This window comes from Myotis lucifugus, unplaced genomic scaffold, assembly GCF_000147115.1.
Source record: "Myotis lucifugus unplaced genomic scaffold, Myoluc2.0 scaffold_581, whole genome shotgun sequence".
Lineage (NCBI taxonomy): Eukaryota > Metazoa > Chordata > Mammalia > Chiroptera > Vespertilionidae > Myotis > Myotis lucifugus.
In genome coordinates, this window is record NW_005871629.1 from 37,240 (window position 1) to 56,327 (window position 19,088).

General features: G+C 46.8%; 1 protein-coding gene across 1 annotated transcript in view; it reads right to left on the reverse strand.

The window, feature by feature from the left end:
- PTPN20 (protein tyrosine phosphatase, non-receptor type 20) overlaps positions 1-19,088 on the reverse strand; it is a 57,523-nt gene that overhangs the window by 2,684 nt on the left and 35,751 nt on the right. Inside the window, exons 4-5 of the mRNA XM_023745782.1 lie at positions 9,934-10,268; positions 5,676-5,891 (exon numbers count right to left, since the gene is read on the reverse strand). Of these exons, the coding sequence (XP_023601550.1) occupies positions 5,676-5,891; positions 9,934-10,268 (551 nt within the window). The remainder of the gene's footprint in view (positions 1-5,675; positions 5,892-9,933; positions 10,269-19,088) is intronic.

Here is a 19,088-nt window from a genome sequence, read left to right on the forward strand (position 1 = left end):
ATGTATATGTATATGCGCGACCATTACAACTAAACAACCGGAACGACTGGAATGACCAGTTGACCAGTTGCTATGATGCGCACTGACCACCAGGGGACAGACACTCAATGCAGGAACTGCCCCCTGGTGGTCAGTGTGCTCCCACAGCCAACCTCCCGCAGTCCCTCCCCCCTGGCCACCTGGCCAACCTCCCGCAGTCCCTCCCTCCTCCCTCCCCCAGGCCTGCAGGCCTCAATCAGCCAGGCTCCAATCAGCCCTGATTGCCAGCCACGCCTAGGGACCCCACCCATGCACAAATTTCATGCACCAGGCCTCTAGTGCTAGAATAATTGAACATCTATAGGGCAACAATTAAAAGAAAGAAAGTCAACCTCGATCTAAATCTCTACCTTATACAAAAAATTAACCCCAAATAGATTATGGACTTAAATGTAAAACATAAAACTATAGAACTTTGAGAACACAGCAGAGAAAAACTTCTTTGGGATCTAGGCTGATGAGTACTTACACTTGGCACCAACAGCACGAAATCCTGTGGGGTTTTTAAAATTTATAATTTAAGGTTAGATAAATTGTGAAAATGAATTTGTATTTATTTAACCTAAGTTTACTGATGGCAGAACAAGCTTCTGGATTGGGTTGTCAGGGAAAGCACAGCTTTCTGAATGGAGCTGCAGTGACTGACCACATGAGGATCAGGGAAGTGATGCAGAGAAACAAAGGCCAAAAAAGCTCATGGTGATTTTACCTGGAATTATAATTCCTTACATACTTTAAGGAGTTTTACAGCCATTATTCATTGTGAATTGCTAAAACCACATGTGTGTTATTATTTATTAATCACTGTATTATTATTTATTAGTACTAGAGGCCCGGTGCACAAAAATTTGTGCACTGGCGGGGGGGAGGGGGGGTGTGTGACCCTCAGCCCCACTTGTGCCCTCTCACAGTCTGGGACCCCTCAGGAGATAACGACCTGCTGGCTTAGGCCTGCTCCCAGGTGGCAGAGGGCAGGCCCAATCCCTAGGTGCCTGCCCCGCAGCCCCTGGTCAGGCTCAGAGCAGGGCCAATTGGGGAGTTGGGGCGCTGCCCCCTGTCATGCACAGAGCAGGGCAGATCAGGAGGTTGCGATGTCACCCCCAGTCACACTCAGGGTAGGGCCGATTAGGGGGTTGGGGCGCCGCCCACTGTCACACTCAAGGCAGGGTCGATGGGGAGGTTGTGGCACCACCCCCTGTCATGCACAGAGCAGGGCGGATCAGGGGGTTGTAGTGCCACCCCTGTCACATACAGAGCCGGCTGATAAGGGGGTTGGGGCGCTGCCCCCTGTCATGCACAGAGCAGGGCCCATCAGGGGGGTTGGGGCACCGCCCCCTGTCACACACAGAGCAGGGCCGATCAGGGGGGTTGGGGCACCGCCCCCTGTCACACACAGAGCAGGGCCGATCAGGGGGTGGGGAGCTCCCCCCTGTCACGCACAGAGTAGGGCCGATCAGGGGGTTGGGGAGCTCCCCCCTGTCATGCACAGAGTAGGGCCGATAGGGGAGTTGGGGCACCGCCCCCTGTCACACACAGAGCAGGGCCCATGGGGGGGTTAGGGCACCGCACCCTGTCACACACAGAGCAGGGCTGATCAGGGGGTTGGGGAGCTCCCCCCTATCAGGCACAGAGCAGGGCCGATCAGGGGGTTGGGGCACCTTCCCCTGTCACGAACAGAGCAGGGCGGATAGGGAGGTTGTGGCCCCACCCCCTGTCATACAAAGAGCTGCAGGGCGATCAGGGGGTTTGGGCGCTGCCCCCTGTCACGCTGATCCAGGGGCCAGGAGGCCTCGTGGCTCCACTGATCCCAGTGCTGGGAGGCCTCGCGGCTCTGCTTGACACCGGGGCAATGAGGCCTTGCTGCTCAGCTGATCCTGGTGCTAGGAGGCCTTGCTGCTCCACTGATCCCAGTGCTGGGAGGCCTCACTGCTCCACTGATCCCGGTGCTGGGAGGTCTCGCGGCTCTGCTGATCCCAGGCTGGGAGGTCTCGCGGCTCCGCTGATCCCGGTGCCAGGAGGTGTATTACCCTTTTACTATATAGGACAGAGGCCTGGTGCACGGGTGGGGGCCGGCTGGTTTGCCCTGAATGGTGTCCTGGATCAGGGTGGGGGTCCCGATGTGGTGCCCAGCCAGCCTGGGTGAGGGGCTGATGGCTGTTTGCAGCTGGTCACACCCACTTCAGGGTGGGGGTCCCCACTGGGGTGCCTGGCCAGTCTGGGTGAGGGGCTGAGGGCTGTTTTCAGGCTGGCGGGTGACTGAAGCTCCCAACCTCTCCTTTTTTTCTTTTTTTTATTCTGGGATTTATTTACCTTCTATGGCTGTCACTGGAGCTGAGAGCTGGCTTTAGCTCTGAAGCTTGGCTCCAGCTCTGAGACCTTGGCTGCTGAAAGCAGGTATCTGGGCTTTGTTTAGCTTCTATAATTGAAACACTGTTGCAACTCCAGCTCTGAGGCCCAGCTGGCTGAAAGCAGGTTTCTGGGGATTGTTTAGCTTCTATAATTGCAACATAGTTGCTTAGACTGCAGCTCAGAGGCCAGCAGCAGCAGGCGGGGAACCTTGGCTTCCTCCATCACTGGAGCAAGCAGGCCTCCTGTTCGCTTTAGCTGCCTGGCTGCCGGCCGCCATCTTGGTTGGCAGTTAATTTGCATATTGCCCTGATTAGCCAATGGGAAGCGTGTCAGAGGTACAGTTAATTACCATGTTTGTCTATTATTAGATAGGATTAACCTACTTTTGCCTACCACTGTATGCGGCAGAAAAGTTAAAGTACCAGTTTCTAATGACACCACAGCTTAACAAGATCAGAAACTGGTTAATGATGGAAGTGGTACTAATTCATGAAACAGAAGTAGCAATTTACCACTGTAACTTAATAAACACATAGATATTGCTTACACAGTGATTCTTTCAGTATATGTGTGATTTGAACATGATGAGACACGAAAGAAGAAGTCTCTTTTCTCAGTTTGATTGCTGACAAACACAATTATACAGCTCTACACTGTATAAAAATGTAACGTACAACATCGTCAACAACTGTTGCTCAGAGTGTAAGTTTTGTGAAGGATTATGTTCTGGTAGTAGAGCTGCAATGACCATAAAACAGTCGAAGGTAGTGACACAGATTAAGGAATTTATGCCAGAAGGCAAATCAACACACTGCTTCATCAAGACAGTTTTGATTAAAAAAATAAAATTAAAAAAAAACACCTGCTGAATGATCTAAACTGTGTGCTTAGTGGTGCAGTAAAAATTTGGACTACTCACTTTTCTATGTGATAGCTGGTGACTGCCCGTGAGCGGCTGCTACTGCTGCAGGTGTGCGAGGGAAAGCTGTGTGCAGAATGTCTGAACTCAGAGCAACCTAAGTGTCTCCAGAGTTTCAGGGATTGTAAGCAGGCTTGATTAACTATGAAAATTGTTCTACAAATAACAATTAATGAAAAGAAATAGATGGTTACATATTTTCAGATGTTCATATCCTTTAACATTATAGTAAGTTAATCCTAAATGTCAGAGGTCACACTTGTCCAGCCACATGTGGCTGTATGCAGCTTGCAACATGTAAACCTCCCCATGCGAATTCCCAGCACACACATGGTCTGCACCTGCTCACGCGTCCAGCACGCTGCTCATGCTTCCCAGTGGTCGGCAAACTCATTAGTCGACAGAGCCAAATATCAACAGTACAACGATTGAAATTTCTTTTGAGAGCCAAATTTTTTAAACTTAAACTATATAGGTAGGTACATTGTTATTAACTTAATTAGGGTACTCCTAAGGCTTAGGAAGAGCCACACTCAAGGGGCCAAAGAGCCGCATGTGGCTCACAAGCCGCAGTTTGCCGACCACGGTTCTAGACCATATAGCAATGCACCAAACTGCCCTGAGTGCTTCTAAAAGCTTCCTCTCAATTCCTATAAAGAAATTTCTGCAGATATCAAACATCCACAGACTGATGCTGGTCCAAGGCCACACCTCCCGGAGCTCTGGTGGAAAGCATTTCTGAAGAGTAGAGAGGGGCATCAGTACGAATATGTGACAGCTCAAGGCTTTATGGAAAACCAATAAGGAAAAAATAGTGTATTTCCCATTTTTGAACCACTATATTTCATCAAATCTAAGGCATTCTTGATTGTAAAATGCATCATTTTATGCACACTGTCAATTAAACAGACAGATGACATTATAAAACACATTTAGGATTTAAAGAAGGTACAATGTGGGGAAAAGACAGTGCTCCTTAGGGTTATGAAATAGAATATTTACAGTTTTACATTTTCTACAAGGGATATAAAATAAAGATAAATATAAATGAACTACTTAAGAAATTATGATGAAAATATATAAAAGAAAAATTATACTAATGCATTTTCTGCTCACAGGACAAAAGGTAACATCAGACTCACTTAGCATTTTTTAGAACATTTGTCTTTTTTGGGTCCAGCCAGTTTATATTCTTTCTATGTGATAAAGCCCTAAGTTTACTCTGGAAAATCATTCCTCTCCTCTTCTCAACCGTAAGGCCTGGAGCAGCCCTGACTGGCCTACACTAACCAGCATCTCCCACAGGGACTAGTTCAGGGAAGGGGCAGCCTCAACAGGAACTCAATCGGAAACAGTGAAATGCTAGGAGATACTGGGCTCAAGATTCTGAAAAGATGGAAAATTGCTTCCTCCTCCTTCAGGAGTGACCGGGAGAGGCCATTTTCCTATCCTCCCACATCATGCACCCTGAGGTCCAGGGCCCAAGCGGCATCTGCTGTCACTGTCGAGTACAACTACCCAGAGTCTGAGGAGAAGAGTCTGAGACCTGTTCTGACAACAGCCTGACTGCAGCGCTGTCTGCCAGGCACGCCCACAGCCCGTCTGCCTGGACTAAGCAGCAGGGTCACACTCCTGGGCTTGACTGTGGTCAGAGCCCCGCCTGCTCAGTGCACGCACGCCCACCCTCACTGCTGCAGCGCAGAACGCTCAGAAAGTAGCCTGTTTGGCCACAGATCTAAAGTCACATTCCCCCATCAGTGTAACCAATAATAAAGGCAATAGTATAATCACCACATGTCTAAATTAAGAGGAAAGTAAAGAATTGCTAATGAATAACTCAAACCCAACAATATTATTATCCATATTTTATATATGAGCAAACTGGGTTGCAGAGAGGATGAACAATTTGCACCAAGTCGCCAAAAGTCTACAGTATGTGGCAAAACTGGCAGTCACACCCCTAGCCTCTCAATCGCTCTGAAGTCTGCATTGTTTTCAATGTGCTACATGCATGTCGTTCTGTCCATTCAAAACAGGCACATGTCACCAATCTTCTCCAACAAGGCCGGGAAGAGGGCCCTGGGGGTGGCAGGCAGAGGAAGGAAGATGAACTCACACTCAGTGTGTAGGTACTATGTTCGAAGCTATTCGTTTCATTATGTATTTCAATCCTCACAACCACCTGAAGGAACCTGCCGCAGTTAAGGAGAAGGTTCCCAAAGCTCATGTCTCTTTACTAAGTTGCTCCTAGTAATAACTAAGTTGCTCTTAATAACTAACTAAACATTAGTCAATCTTCAGCTGTTGGAAGACTGTTGAAAGTAGAGTTTTACTGACATGGGTTTATCTGCTTAATTCCCACACTTACTGCAAAGTTCTTTTCAATGGCGCAGAACACCACGTCCATACAGATGAACACCCCGGTCCGGCCCACTCCTGCGCTGCAGTGAACCACGATGGGTCCTGTCAGGTGGCTGCTCCTCACATAGCGGACATACTGTATGAAACACTCTGGTGGTGCAGGAGTGCCGTGGTCTGGCCAGTTGGTGAACTGCAACTGTTTTATAAAGTGCCTAGTTCTTGTCTGTTGAGAAAGTGAAAGAGAGGGAAAGGGTGTAGGAGAGAGGGAGAGAGAAGAAGGGGAGAGATAGAGAAGACAGATATATCAACCTCTTATATTAAAGATATCATTTTAATTTCTAATATACCAGAAATAATAATGATAATAATAATAATGATGGCTATAGGTACTACAATAATAAACATATGAATACCAACAGGAAACATGAATTAGGCACTTGTTCTGTTCCAGGTACTGTGCATTATCGCTTTTAATTCTCACATCAGTGTTTGGAGGTGGCACTATTTATCCTCATTTTAGAGATAAAGAAGTCAGGATTAGCGTGACTGAGAGATGCATGCTAGGTCAGAAGGCTCACAGGTCCAGAGCTGAGACTACCAAGTCGGCCTCCTGAATCCAAGTCTACTATCTTTCTTCTGCACCATGAGGCTGCAGAAAAAAACAGGAATTCAAAGATGGCCCAACATGTTATGAATAATATAGAATAGCACTCTTTCTTAGCTTAAATATCATTAAATTTAACTAAAACAGATATGTGCTATCAAGTTGCTTGACCGGGAGCACCAATGTCCTCTGCCAATGAGGACAGGGTGGTTGATGACCTGTGCTGAGCCCCTGGATGTGGAGTCATGAAACTCCTCAAGACTGACAGATTAAGCACTTTGAGTTTTCCAATCATCCCTTCCAAAGGGATCACCCTCTTCCAGGGTCCGCCCTCATTTAATTTCACTGGGGACCCACGGGGCACACTCAGGGTGGGTTCTCACTCCTCTCCTGCTGCCCTAGTGCATCAGTTTTCCTAAGTTCCAAATAGAAAGCTCAAGTTTGAATCATCAGCACCTAAAAGTCAGTGATGAAAACAATCCTTGAAAATCCTGTGAAGGCATGAGTTTTAGGGTAACTCTCACCCTGTCACATATTTCAAGGACTAAATCTCTCCTGCTGCTGTTGACCATGGAGAGTTGCTTTCCTGACTGACCCAGTGCCATGAAGACAGGCTGCTGATGCAGGTTCTCCAAACAGAACCACATGGGTCTGAGGCTTGTGGGCCTCAGCCCAAAGGCCACCGTCCTGGCCTCCCTTGCCAAAACTCTGTAAGTGGATCCCAGAACTTGAGTCCATGCAGACAGACCATGCATCTGTGCCTCCCGCCTGGCCTACATTCTCCAAGCATGCTGCCCTCTCCTGCCGCGGCAGGCATCACACCCCATTTGGAACTGATGTGGCTGGTGTCTTTTTTTTTTTAATATATTTTATTGATTTTCTACAGAGAGGAAGGGAGAGGAATAGAGAATTGGAAACATCAATGAGTGAGAAACATCAATCAGCTGCCTCCTGCACATCACCCACTGGGGTTGTGCCCGCAACCACGGTACATGCCCTTGACTGGAATCGAACCCGGGACCCTTCAGTCCGTAGGCCAACGCTCTATCCACTGAGCCAAACCGGTTAGGGCTGGTGTCTTCCTTCCATGCTAGCCTGCAAGTACTCTAAGACTTGAGACTGTGTCTCTTTATATCCCCAGCCCCTGACATGCTACTTGGTTAATAGGAAGGAATCAACAGGTATCAAGGGAATGAGGGATCAGGCGAGTCCCCAGGTATACAGAACAAGCATGGTGCCCAGCACACAGTCAGCAAGCTCTGCATCCATGTCAGCCGTTGTTATTCCTGACATCCTGCTCCTCACTCTGGGCTCATACCCTCCTCATTCGCAAATCTGCCTCTCCCATCCCTCCCTCCTCCCCTCTCTCTCAACTTCTCCCTTTGCACTCAGGGCCACCATCCCACAATAATGTCTTAGAAACCCTAGTCACCTCCCTAAATGTTTCTTCCCTTGCCCTGCCCTGCCCTGCCTTGCCCTGCCTTGCCCTGCCTTGCCCTGCCCTGCCCTGCCTTGCCCTGCTCTGCCCTGCCCTGCCCTGCCCTGACCTGCCCTGCCTTGCCTTGCCTTGACTTGTCTTGCCTTGCCTTGCCTCCCACAGGCACTTCACTGTCTCTGGCGCTCTGATCGAGGCCCTAAGTATCACAGAGCACAGAGACTAGGTTACATACTGCTTGCTGCCCACTCCCGTTTCCAATTCACTATTCCTTCTCCTTGAAAAAAACAAAACTCTCTTCCTTTTGAGTTTCATACCTCCTAGCTTCATCTTTTCATTGTTATAACCCACTAGATAGACCTCCTGCTTGATCTACTACATTCACAGAACATCCTGACCTTCTCCCTACCACAGGTTCTGACACCATCCAGGGCACAGCCAGGGCCCCCATAGTGCCACCGACATTCTGAATCACAGCACCTTTATTTCTCTCTTGCAGAGGAGAGACTCCTTCCTCCTAGTCCTCACAGTGAGGAGCACCCCCTGCAATGTCAGGGATCAAAAAGCTTCCAGTTCTTAAAATCTACCGCCACTGTCTGACCAGAAGCCTATATGCTAGCACCTCATTTGTGCGTCACTTCAATGCAACCAAATGCGCTTTCCTGTCCCTCGTGTCCTCCACATACTCCTAATTGACTGGCCCGATTCCATTCATCTCCCTAAATTAAGACTTCATGACTAATTATCAGAATTATTCTCTTACAAACTGTCAACTCCCTTTATCATTTGAATCTTGCCACAGATTACCCTGGGCCAGTTCCATAACCAGTGAACAGAAATCCCATAGTCTGGCTGTCGGGGAGGAAATAATCACATAGTTGCCTATTTTATTGCAATTAAAAATGTATAGGTTCCAACCTCAGCACCTCCAGAAACCCTTTTCCTAGTCATTGTGCTCTAATCAAATCAACTTCTTTGGTGATGACTCCAAATATCATCCCTTTTTTTCAAGCTTCCTGTTTAACTCCTATCCCATTCATTCCTGTGGAACACACGTATCACGTACTTGCTGATCAAATCCACTTAGAGAAGTTAACTCATCACTTCCTCCTATAAATCATTGCTTTTCTATTTTCCGAGTCTATCAGAGCAAGAAATCTGTGAATTACTCCAGACAACACTTCCCAACAAAACTTTCTACAATGATGCAGATGTTCTATATCTGTGCTGCCCAATATGGTAGCCTCTGGTAACATGGGACTGCTGCAGGTGAAAAATAAATGTTATTTTATGTAAGTTTAAATAACTTAAATAGCCACATGTGGCTACCATATTACATAGCATACTTTTGACCACTCCTTCTGTCACTTATAAGTCAAAAGTCATAAGTCACATATAAGTCTGCCAATTTTACCTAAAAAACACCAAAGTCTCTGCTTTCCATCTCAATGCCAACTTCCCTAGATGACAATGGCACTTTCTTACTAAAATTCTTCAATGTCTCTCAGTTATCTTCATAATAAAGTTTGGCTCCTTCACTAAAATCTAAGAAATTTCATGTTCTGGTTTGCCCCTGCTTACTTTCTATAACCTCGTCTCATCTCTCATTACTTCCTGGCACTGCAATTTTATGTTCCAGAAACATTTAACTACTTATATTTCTTTATATATACCCCGTTCCATTTTATATCTTGATAATCTACTCCCTCTTTCCATCTTTCTCATTTGGGTAATTCTCAATTCAGATGCCACTGCCTCCAACAAACCTTCCCAAAACCACAAGTAATGCTAAGTACTTCCCTCCAAAGCTCCCAAACCCTCCACATGGATCGCAACATTACCACTGAGCACACCAAACTCTCCACCACTCTGTAAGGGTGCCTGGCACATTCCTAACATACCTTCACATGACTAACATACCTTAAAGACTCAATACACATCTGTCACACTTGGCAGAAGCAGCCCAAGTACATCCCAGGATTAGGCAACTTCCAATACTCACTCTCTCACTCCATTCCCCCCTTCCATTCCTTCCTCTCACCAGCCAGAGTTTGATTAAGCACAAGTGGAAGTGGTGAGGTCTTAGTTTCTAATGCCAGAGAGAAGTAAAACTAAGTTATTTAAAAAGTATCCCGGTCTATACGCTATCCTATGCCTAACTTCTCATCCTGACATGCATGCTTATATAATGAAATATGTATCTGATACTGATTTTTAAAAACTTACAGACTTCCTCACAACTTGAAATATTCGAATGGTGAAATATGGAAGTATCTGGTAGTTCTCCAGGAAGATACGACAGTGTTTCAGTTCCAAAGGCTTCTTCGTAGAAATGGGCCAGTAACGATGGCATTTGGGAACTCCAGCTTCTATCTCTCTGGTTATCATGACAATAACATTAGAGTTATTTTCCAAAATCATTTGCCAAAAGTCATCTGTGGTACTTGGCAGTGGCCCTTGGGTAGCAATATAGAAATACTCTTCTCCAGAATTGGTTATCCTAATATGACTAGCATTAATGTAGTCCTTGTTTTCTCCAAGAGGAACACGTGTTGAATCATCTATTACAAAACAGAAACATCTGGTAGATAAGGAAAAGCAGAAGACACAATATACTTCCTGAAAGCATTTAATGCAGATAAATCCATTGATCTCTTTGACCAATAGAGAAGATAGCATACATTTGAGTCCATATATTTAAATTCTTCCCTCCCCAAAACTTACTGGCATGACCTAAGAAATATACAATTAGGGAAGTTTTTATTTTAAATCATTTTCTACTAAACAGAGAAGGATGCCACCAGTATCCAGATACTGAGGGATTTCCGTTTCGCGGGCACAGGTAGGATTAGGTCAAAAGAGGGACCTACTAGTCTGCAACTGAACACAGCCAAGGAGGAGCCCTCGGAGGGAGCAAGTGGAGAGCATTCCCAGAAATCTGGGGAACCTGCAAGCCCAAAACAGCAGAGCCAGGGGAAAATTCGGCAATAACAACTGAGAACTGAGGTAGTTGATCAAATACAAACACTAGCATAACAGATTTCTATCAATGCCACAAACATGCAGCCAGCCATCTGAATGTCGATCCTCGGTTTCATTGGTGAAGAGGCAATTTCTAATCAAAGCAGAGGAATTATGGGAAACGGATGCTATGAAGGAGATTTGCTCCAAGCAACATGGGACTCGTCTGACATGAAGTATTACAAATATGAGAGGGAAAAGCAGTGACTTGACTCACTAACAAACTCCACCAGCCCAGGAGGCGAGTTACAGCGACACCTGGAGTTCTGGGTCTCCCATGGCTCCTCGAGGAGAGAATGAAACCCTCAACAAAGGAGGAGCCTGCCCGCCCAGCCAGGAGCCATCACACCAGCAGTCTGTTCCTAGGACCCCAAGTCATGGGGACTGCTTATTTAACAAATATACTATGACAAAATAATTGGCAAGGGGCTTACACAATTTCCAACAGAATCCTTCTCAAATTCCAACACAGTAAGTATAAACCATCCCTTCTAAATATGAATAAGTTGGAAAAATAATCACTAGGTATATAAAAATATACAGTACTTCACAAAAGGAGACCGTTCTGAGAAATCAGAGCAAATGTCCTCCTTTCTAAAAGAGAAGAATGACTTAAAAACTCCAATTTGTTTATATATAAAGAACTTATACAAGTCAACACCAACAAGACAAACAACCGGCTCTCCGACATCCCCCGAGAGGTCCCGGATTGCGAGAGGGTGCAGGCCAGGTTGAGGGTCCCCACCGGTGCACAATCGCCCAGGGAGGGGCCTCGGGAGGGCTCCGGGGCATATCCGGCCCATCTTGCTCAGTCCCAATCGGCCGGACCCCAGCAGCAAGCTAACCTACCTGTCAGAGCATCTGCCTCCTGGTGATCAGTGCACATCATAGCGACTGGTCAACCAGTTGACTGTCTGCCCCCTGGTGGTCAGTGCACATCATAGAAGCAGTTGAGCACCTTAGCATATCATTAGCATATTACACTTTGATTGGTTGTTCGGTTCTGCCATTCGGTCTTTTTGCATATTACCCTTTTATTATATAGGATTTTTATAGAAAATATGTACTACTTTATGATAAAAAAAGCATTTTTTAATTTTCAAAAGGGAGATAAGAATAATAAAAGCTTGCTTTTAGATAAAAACCACAATAACTCAGCATCATGGTGGAGTGAGAAGACTCCTTTATTCTCTTCTTAAAATTACAAGTTAGACAATTATAACTCAACAAAGGACCCCCCTGCTCAACACACAAAGATACCTGACCTGAAAGAGCCACCTGTCAGAACATCTGAAGGTGGGAAGATATGAATGAGCAGGAGGGGTGGACAGAGAAGGAAGGGGAGGTTGCTGCAGATGCAGCCCAGCACCCACTGAGGCTCCAGTGAGGGCAATAGTGGAGGACTGGATGTAGGACTCACACTAGAGCCTGGAGTGTAAGAGGGACAGAAGCAGTGGTCTCCCAAGAAAAGGCATCACCTTTTCTCTCTCCCCGTTACAGCAGACCCCTTGCAGAGATGGCTGGGAAGCTTCAAACAAGAGCAACTATGATAGCCATTACTGAAAGAGGGGTGGAGCCACACATGCTTCCATAGCCTCACCCATCCTGACAGAGCCCAGTAAAGAAAGCTGAGAAGACCTGGACAGGGCATTGTGCCCATGGCCACTGCTGGCAGGAGGGTGGACCTGCAGGAGTTCGACCTTACCACCCTAGCAGAGCCAGACAGAGAAAACTGAGATGCCTTAAATAGTTCAATGAGGCTGTAAAATAATGAACTCACCCCGTACCCCCCACCCCCACCTCCACCCTACTCATCTTGGCAGAGCTCAATAGAGGCAGCCTGGCCAGGACCATTAGTGAGAGCTCATAAAACCATTTTCCACCACCTACCACATACTCCCATCAGGGTGGCAGTGCCCTATAACTAAGGTGAACTGGTGACACAAGGAACACCTACTTTCCCACTGGATACACAGCATTTACTGTAAAAGTGAGGCTCAAATAGTGCAGGTAAGAGAAAACAAAACATGTGCTAACACTATCTACTGGAAAATATATTAACCTGCTGAATTGCTGACAGTAAAAGAATATCTAATGAAGAAAATGGGCCACTACCTCAATTGTCCACGTAGATAAACAATCCATCAAATAACATGAACAAGCAAGGTAACACGGAAGCACAGAAAGAAAAGTCTCCAGAAACCAAACTCAAACTCCTAGAAAACTGTGACTAAAATGACAGAGTTTAAGATTGCAGTTATGAAGATGCTCGATGAGATAAAAACAGAACTTAGAGAAAAGTTCATTGAACTCAGGAAGAAAACTAATGAACAAATGCAGTACTTTACCAAAGAAATTGTTAAGTATAAAAGGAACCAAACAAAAATTCTGGAGCTGAAAACTCAATAAATAAGATGAGGAACATATTGAAGAACATTTGAAACAGCAAACCAGGTGGAAAAGAGAATTAGTGAATTCAAAGATCAATCGTGGCTTTTCAAGGCAGGGTCGATGGGGAGGTTGCGGCGCCACCCCCTGTCACGCACAGAGCAGGGCGGATCAGGGGGTTGTGGCGCTGCCCCCTGTCACACATAGAGCAGGGCCCATCAGGGGGGTTGGGGCTCCGTACCCTGTCACGCACAGAGCAGGGCGGATCAGGAGGTTGCGATGCCACCCTCAGTCACGCTCAGGGTAGGGCCGATTGGGGGTTTAGGGCACTCCCCCCTGTCACACTCAGGGCAGGGCTGATGGGGAGGTTGCGGCTCCATCCGTCACACACAGAGCAGGGCCCATGGGGGGCTTGGGGCGCCGCATCCTGTCACACACAGAGCAGGGCCGATCAGGGGGTTGGGAAGCTCCCCCCTATCAGGCACAGAGCAGGGCCGATCAGGGGGTTGGGATGCCTTCCCCTTTCAAGAACAGAGCACGGTGGATAGGTAGGTTGTGGCTCCACCCCTGTCACACACAGAGCCGCAGGGTGATCAGGGGGTTTGGGCGCTGCCCCCTGTCACACTGCTCCAGGGGCCAGAAGGCCTCGAGGCTCCGCTGATCCCACTGCTAGGAGGCCTCGCTGCTCTGCTGATCCCGGTGCTGGGAGACCTTGCGGCTCCACTGATCCTGGATTCGGGAGGCCTTGTGGCTCCGCTGATCCCAGGCCGGGAGGCCTCGAGGCTCTGCTGATCCCGGTGCTGGGAGGCCTCACGGCTCCACTTGACCCAGGGGCAGTGAGGCCTGGCTGCTACGCTGATCCTGGTGCTGGGAGGCCTCGCTGCTACGCTGATCCCGGTGCTGGGAGGCCTCGCGGCTTCGCTTGACACAGGTGCAGTGAGGCCTCACTGCTCCGCTGATCCCGGTGCTGGGAGGCCTCGCTGCTCCACTGATCCCGGTGCTGGGAGGCCTTGAGGCTCCGCTGATCCCTGGTCCAGAAGTCCTCGCTGCTCCGCTGATCCCGGTGCTGGGAGGCATATTACCCTTTTACTATATAGGATAGAGGCCTGGTGCACAGGTGGGGGTCCCCACTGGGGTGCCTGGCCAGTCTTGGTGAGGGGCTGAGGGCCGTTTTCAGGCTGGCGGGTGACTGAAGCTCCTCCCAACCTCTCCTTTTTTTCTTTTTTTTTTTAATTCTGGGATTTATTTACCTTCTATGGCTGTCACTGGAGCTGAGAGCCGGCTTTAGCTCAGACCTCAGCTGCTGAAAGCAGGTTTCTGCGCTTTGTTTACCTTCTGTATTTGAAACGTTGTTGGGACTCCAGCTCTGAGATCCTGGCTGACTGAAAGCAGGTTTCTGGGGTTTTCTTTAGCTTCTATATTTGTAACAGTGTTTCTTAGAGAGCAGCTCAGAGCCCAGCAGCAGCAGGCGGGGAACGTTGGCTTCCTCTGTCACTGGAGCAAGCAAGCCTCCCTGTTTGCGTCAGTGCCTGGCTGCCGGCTGCCATCTTGGCTGGCAGTTAATTTGTATATTGCCCTGATTAGCCAATGGGAAGGGTAGCGAAGTTACAGCTAATTACCATGTTTCTCTTTCATTAGATAGGATACACACACACACACACACACACACACACACACACACACACTAGAGGCCCGGTGCACAAAAATTTGTGCACTCGGGGTGGTCCCTCAGCCCAGCCTGTGCCCTCTCGCAGTCGGGGGATGTCCACTTGCCAGTAGGGAGCAGGCCTCAGCTGCAGTCGGACAGCCTTAGCGCTGCTGAAGAGGCGGAAGAGGCGGGAGAGGCTCCCACCACCACCGCTGTGCTGGCAGCCATCAGCCTGGCTTGTAGCTCCCCCTGTGGGAGCGCACTGACCACCAGGGGGCAGCTTCTGCATTCAGCATCTGCCCCCTGGTGGTCAGTGTGTGTCATAGTGACCAGTCATTCCCAGTCATACTGCTCTTAGGGTTAATTTACATATTACACTTTATTATATAGAATACACACACACACACACACACACACACACACAAAACCTGGGAGCACCAAAATATATAAAACAATTACTATCAGACCTAAATGGAGAAATTGACAAAAATCATAGTAGGGAACCTAAATGACTCATTTACAACAATGAATCAACCATCCAAGCAGAAAATTAATAAGGAAATATCAACTTTAAATGACACATTAGAGCCTGGCCTGCATGGCTCAGTGGTTGAGCTTTGACCTATGAACCAGAAGGTCACAGTTTGATTCCTGGTCAGGGCACATGCCCAGGTTGTGGTCTCGATCCCCAGTGGGGGTGGGGGGGTGTTCAGGAGGCAGTCTATCGATGATTCTCTCTCATCATTGATGTTTCTCTCTCTCCCTCTCCCTTCCTCTATGAAATAAATGGGTAATATGCTAATTAGACCAGACCAGGTTGACCAGACATCTTCTGGACATCTGACTTCCTTCCGGACAGTTAGGGGGTGACCAGGCTGGCAGGGGGGCAGTTAGGGGGCGACCAGGTCGGCAGGGGACCAGTTAGGGGGAAATCAGGCCTGCAAGCAGAGGCAGTTAGGGGTGATCAGGCAGGTAGGTGAGCGGTTAGGAGCCAGCAGTCCTGGATTGAGAGAGGGATGTCTGACTTCTGGGGATCCCCTGAGGGGGTCCCAGATTGGAGAGGGTGCAGGTCAGGCTGAGGGACCCCCCTCCCATGGACGAATTTCGTGCACTGGGCCTCTAGTGTGTGTGTGTGTGTGTGTGTGTGTGTGTGTGTGTGTATGATGACACATTAGACCATCTACTTATATAAAAACCATGGGTGGTGTTCATCACATACAGACGAACAGCAACTGAGCGGAAGGAAGTCAGTCCTACAGGGATTGTCTTGGCAACAGCTGCGCCCTCCCCCAAGCTGTTTCCCGGAGCTGTTTCCTGTAAGGGCAGAGTTTGAGGAAGGAACCCGCCCTGGGAGCATGGAGGCAGATCTTTCTAAAGTGTGCCGCACCAGCACGGGGTGAACCTGAGTGGGGCAGCTGACAGGCTTAGAAAAGACAGACAAGAGAATGAAAGCCGGGTCTCAGTGGGACGCTGCTTCTCTGAGAGACAGCGACCACGCCCACAGCCATGCCTTTAGTTTATAGCAGATGCTACCAGGCAAAGTAAGGGCGTGACCAAGATGTTTACAAACATTCTCCTGGGTTTCAATCCTACTCAAGTATATGCACCTGAACTCTATCAAGCCCACATCACTCAGGCACGTGGGGCCACATGTTCCGACCATAGGTTCAAGCTTACAACTACAGCTGTTGGCTATAATTGTGCTGGGAGGGCCCTGCCCTGCAAGCTGGGACTTGCACGTGGCAATGAGAGGACTGTGCCCTCTCATCAGTCCAAGGCTTGAACCTGTCCAAAACACTGTAGCAGCTCCCCACAATAAAGTTTTAATTCTGTTTCTTTGTTACTAATGCTGTGGCCCCACCCCATAACAAAGAAACAAAGGAAAATTTCCCCATCGAATTTCTGAATAGTATTACTCCTTCGGGAATGCCTAGTCATAAATTAAAATTGAAAGTGGGTGCAATCATCATGCTATTGAGAAATCTCAATAGTAAATGGGGTCTTTGTAATAGTACCAGATTTATTATCAAAAGATTACAACCTAACATTATCAAAGCTGAAGTATTAACAGGATCTGCAGAGGGAGAGGCTGTTCTGATTCCAAGAATTAATTTGTCCCCATCTGACACTGGCCTCCCATTTAAATTGATTCGACGGCCTTAACCGGTTTGGCTCAGTGGATAGAGCGTCGGCCTGCGGACTGAAAGGTCCCAGGTTTGATTCTGGTCAAGGGCATGTACCTTGGTTGTGGGCACATCCCCAGTAGGGGTGTGCAGGAGGCACCTGGTCGATGTTTCTCTCTCATCGATGTTTCTGGCTCTCTGTCCCTCTCCCTTTCTCTCTGTAAAAAACCAATAAAATATATTTTTAAAAAAATTAATTGATTCAACGACGGTTTCCCGTGATGCCAGCATTTGTGATGACTATTAATAAATCACAAGGACAAACTCTAGCCAGAGTAGGCATGTTCCTACCTGAACCCATTTTTGCACATGGTCAGTTATATGATGCTTTCTCTCGAGTTTGAAGACCATGTGATGTTACAGTTAAAGTTGTAAGTACTTCATCACAAGGGAAATTAGTCAAGCACTCTGAAAGTGTTTTCACTCTTAATGTGGTGTACAGGGAGATATTAGAATAAATTTAATCACTTTATCAGTCATTGTTTGCATCACTGTTGTTTTCATATCATGTTTTTGTTGTTTTCATATCATGTTTTTGTCATTTTATATCATGCCTCTGTTGTTGTTATATCCTTTTGTTACTGTTTATTTATTAATAAATTTATATATGATTTTCATATACATTTTACTAATTTCCTTTCATCTCTCACACTTCTATTACAGAGAAAGGGCAAATAGCAATATTAAAATATTTCTGCTAATTAATTTCCCTTTTAAAAAAATATATTTTGTTGATTTTTTACAGAGGGGAAGGGAGAGGGATAGAGAGTTAGAAACATCGATGAGAGAGAAACATCCATCAGCTGCCTCCTGCACACTCCCCACTGGGAATGTGCCCGCAACCAAGGTATATGCCCTTGACCGGAATTGAACCTGGGACCCTTGAGTCTGCAGGCCGATGCTCTATCCACTGCGCCAAACCGGTTAGGGCAATTAATTCCCTTTTAATGTGCACAAATTTCGTGCACCGGGCTACTAGTGTGAATATAATCAATATTATTAGAACTTTGCATCCACACATGACAGAATATACATTCTTCTCAAGTGCATACAAAACCATCTCAAGGATAGAGCATATGTTGAGGCACAAAACTGACCTCAAAAAATTTTAAAAGATTGAAATCACACCAAACATATTTTCTCACCACAATGGTATGAAACTGGAAATTAACTATAAGAAGAAAGGTGGGGGTGGGGGGAGAAGGTGGAAAAACTACAAATTTGTGGAAATTAAACAGCATGCTACTGAAAAACTATCGGATCAAAGATAAAATAAGAGATCAAAACATACATAGAAATAAATGAAAATGAAAATAATACAAAAATTTTTGGGATGCAGCAAAACAGTACTAAGAGGGAAGTTTATAATATTACAGGCCTAACTCAAGAACAAGAAAAATCTCAAATAAATAATCTAACATTACACTTTAAAGAGCAAGAGAAAAACAAAGCACAAAATCAGTAGAAGGAAAAAATAACATAAATTAGAGCGGAAATAAATGAAATAGAAAACAAAAATACAATGAAAAAAATAATAAAACAGAGCTGATTCTTTGAAAAGATTAACAAAATTGACAAACCTCTGGCTAGACTTATGAGGAGGAAAAAAGAAGACTCAAGTAAATAAAATCATAAATAAAAGGGAAAATATTATCATTGACACTACAGAAATACAAAGATTTATATAAGAATACTATGAAAACCTATATACCACCAAATTTGATAACTTCATAGAAATGGACAAATTCTTATCCTATATAATAAAAGGGTAATATGCAAATTGACCCTAACAGCAGAACCACTGGGAATGACTGGTCACTATTACACACACTGACCACCAGGGGGCATATGCTCAATGCAGGAGCTGTCCTCTGGTGGTCAGTGTGCTCCCACAGGGGGAGCTCTGCTCAGCCACAAGCCAGGCTGACTGCCAGCACAGCGGTGGTGGCGGGAGCCTCTCCCGCCTGCTCAGCAGCACTAAGGATGTCCGACTGCAGCTTAGGCCTGTTTCCTGCTGGGAAGTGGACATCCCCCAAGGGCTCCCGGGCTGCCAGAGGGATGTCTGACTACCAGCTTAGGCCCGATCCCCCGGGGAGCAATGACTAAGCCAGCAGTGGACATCCTCCGAGGGGTCCCAGACT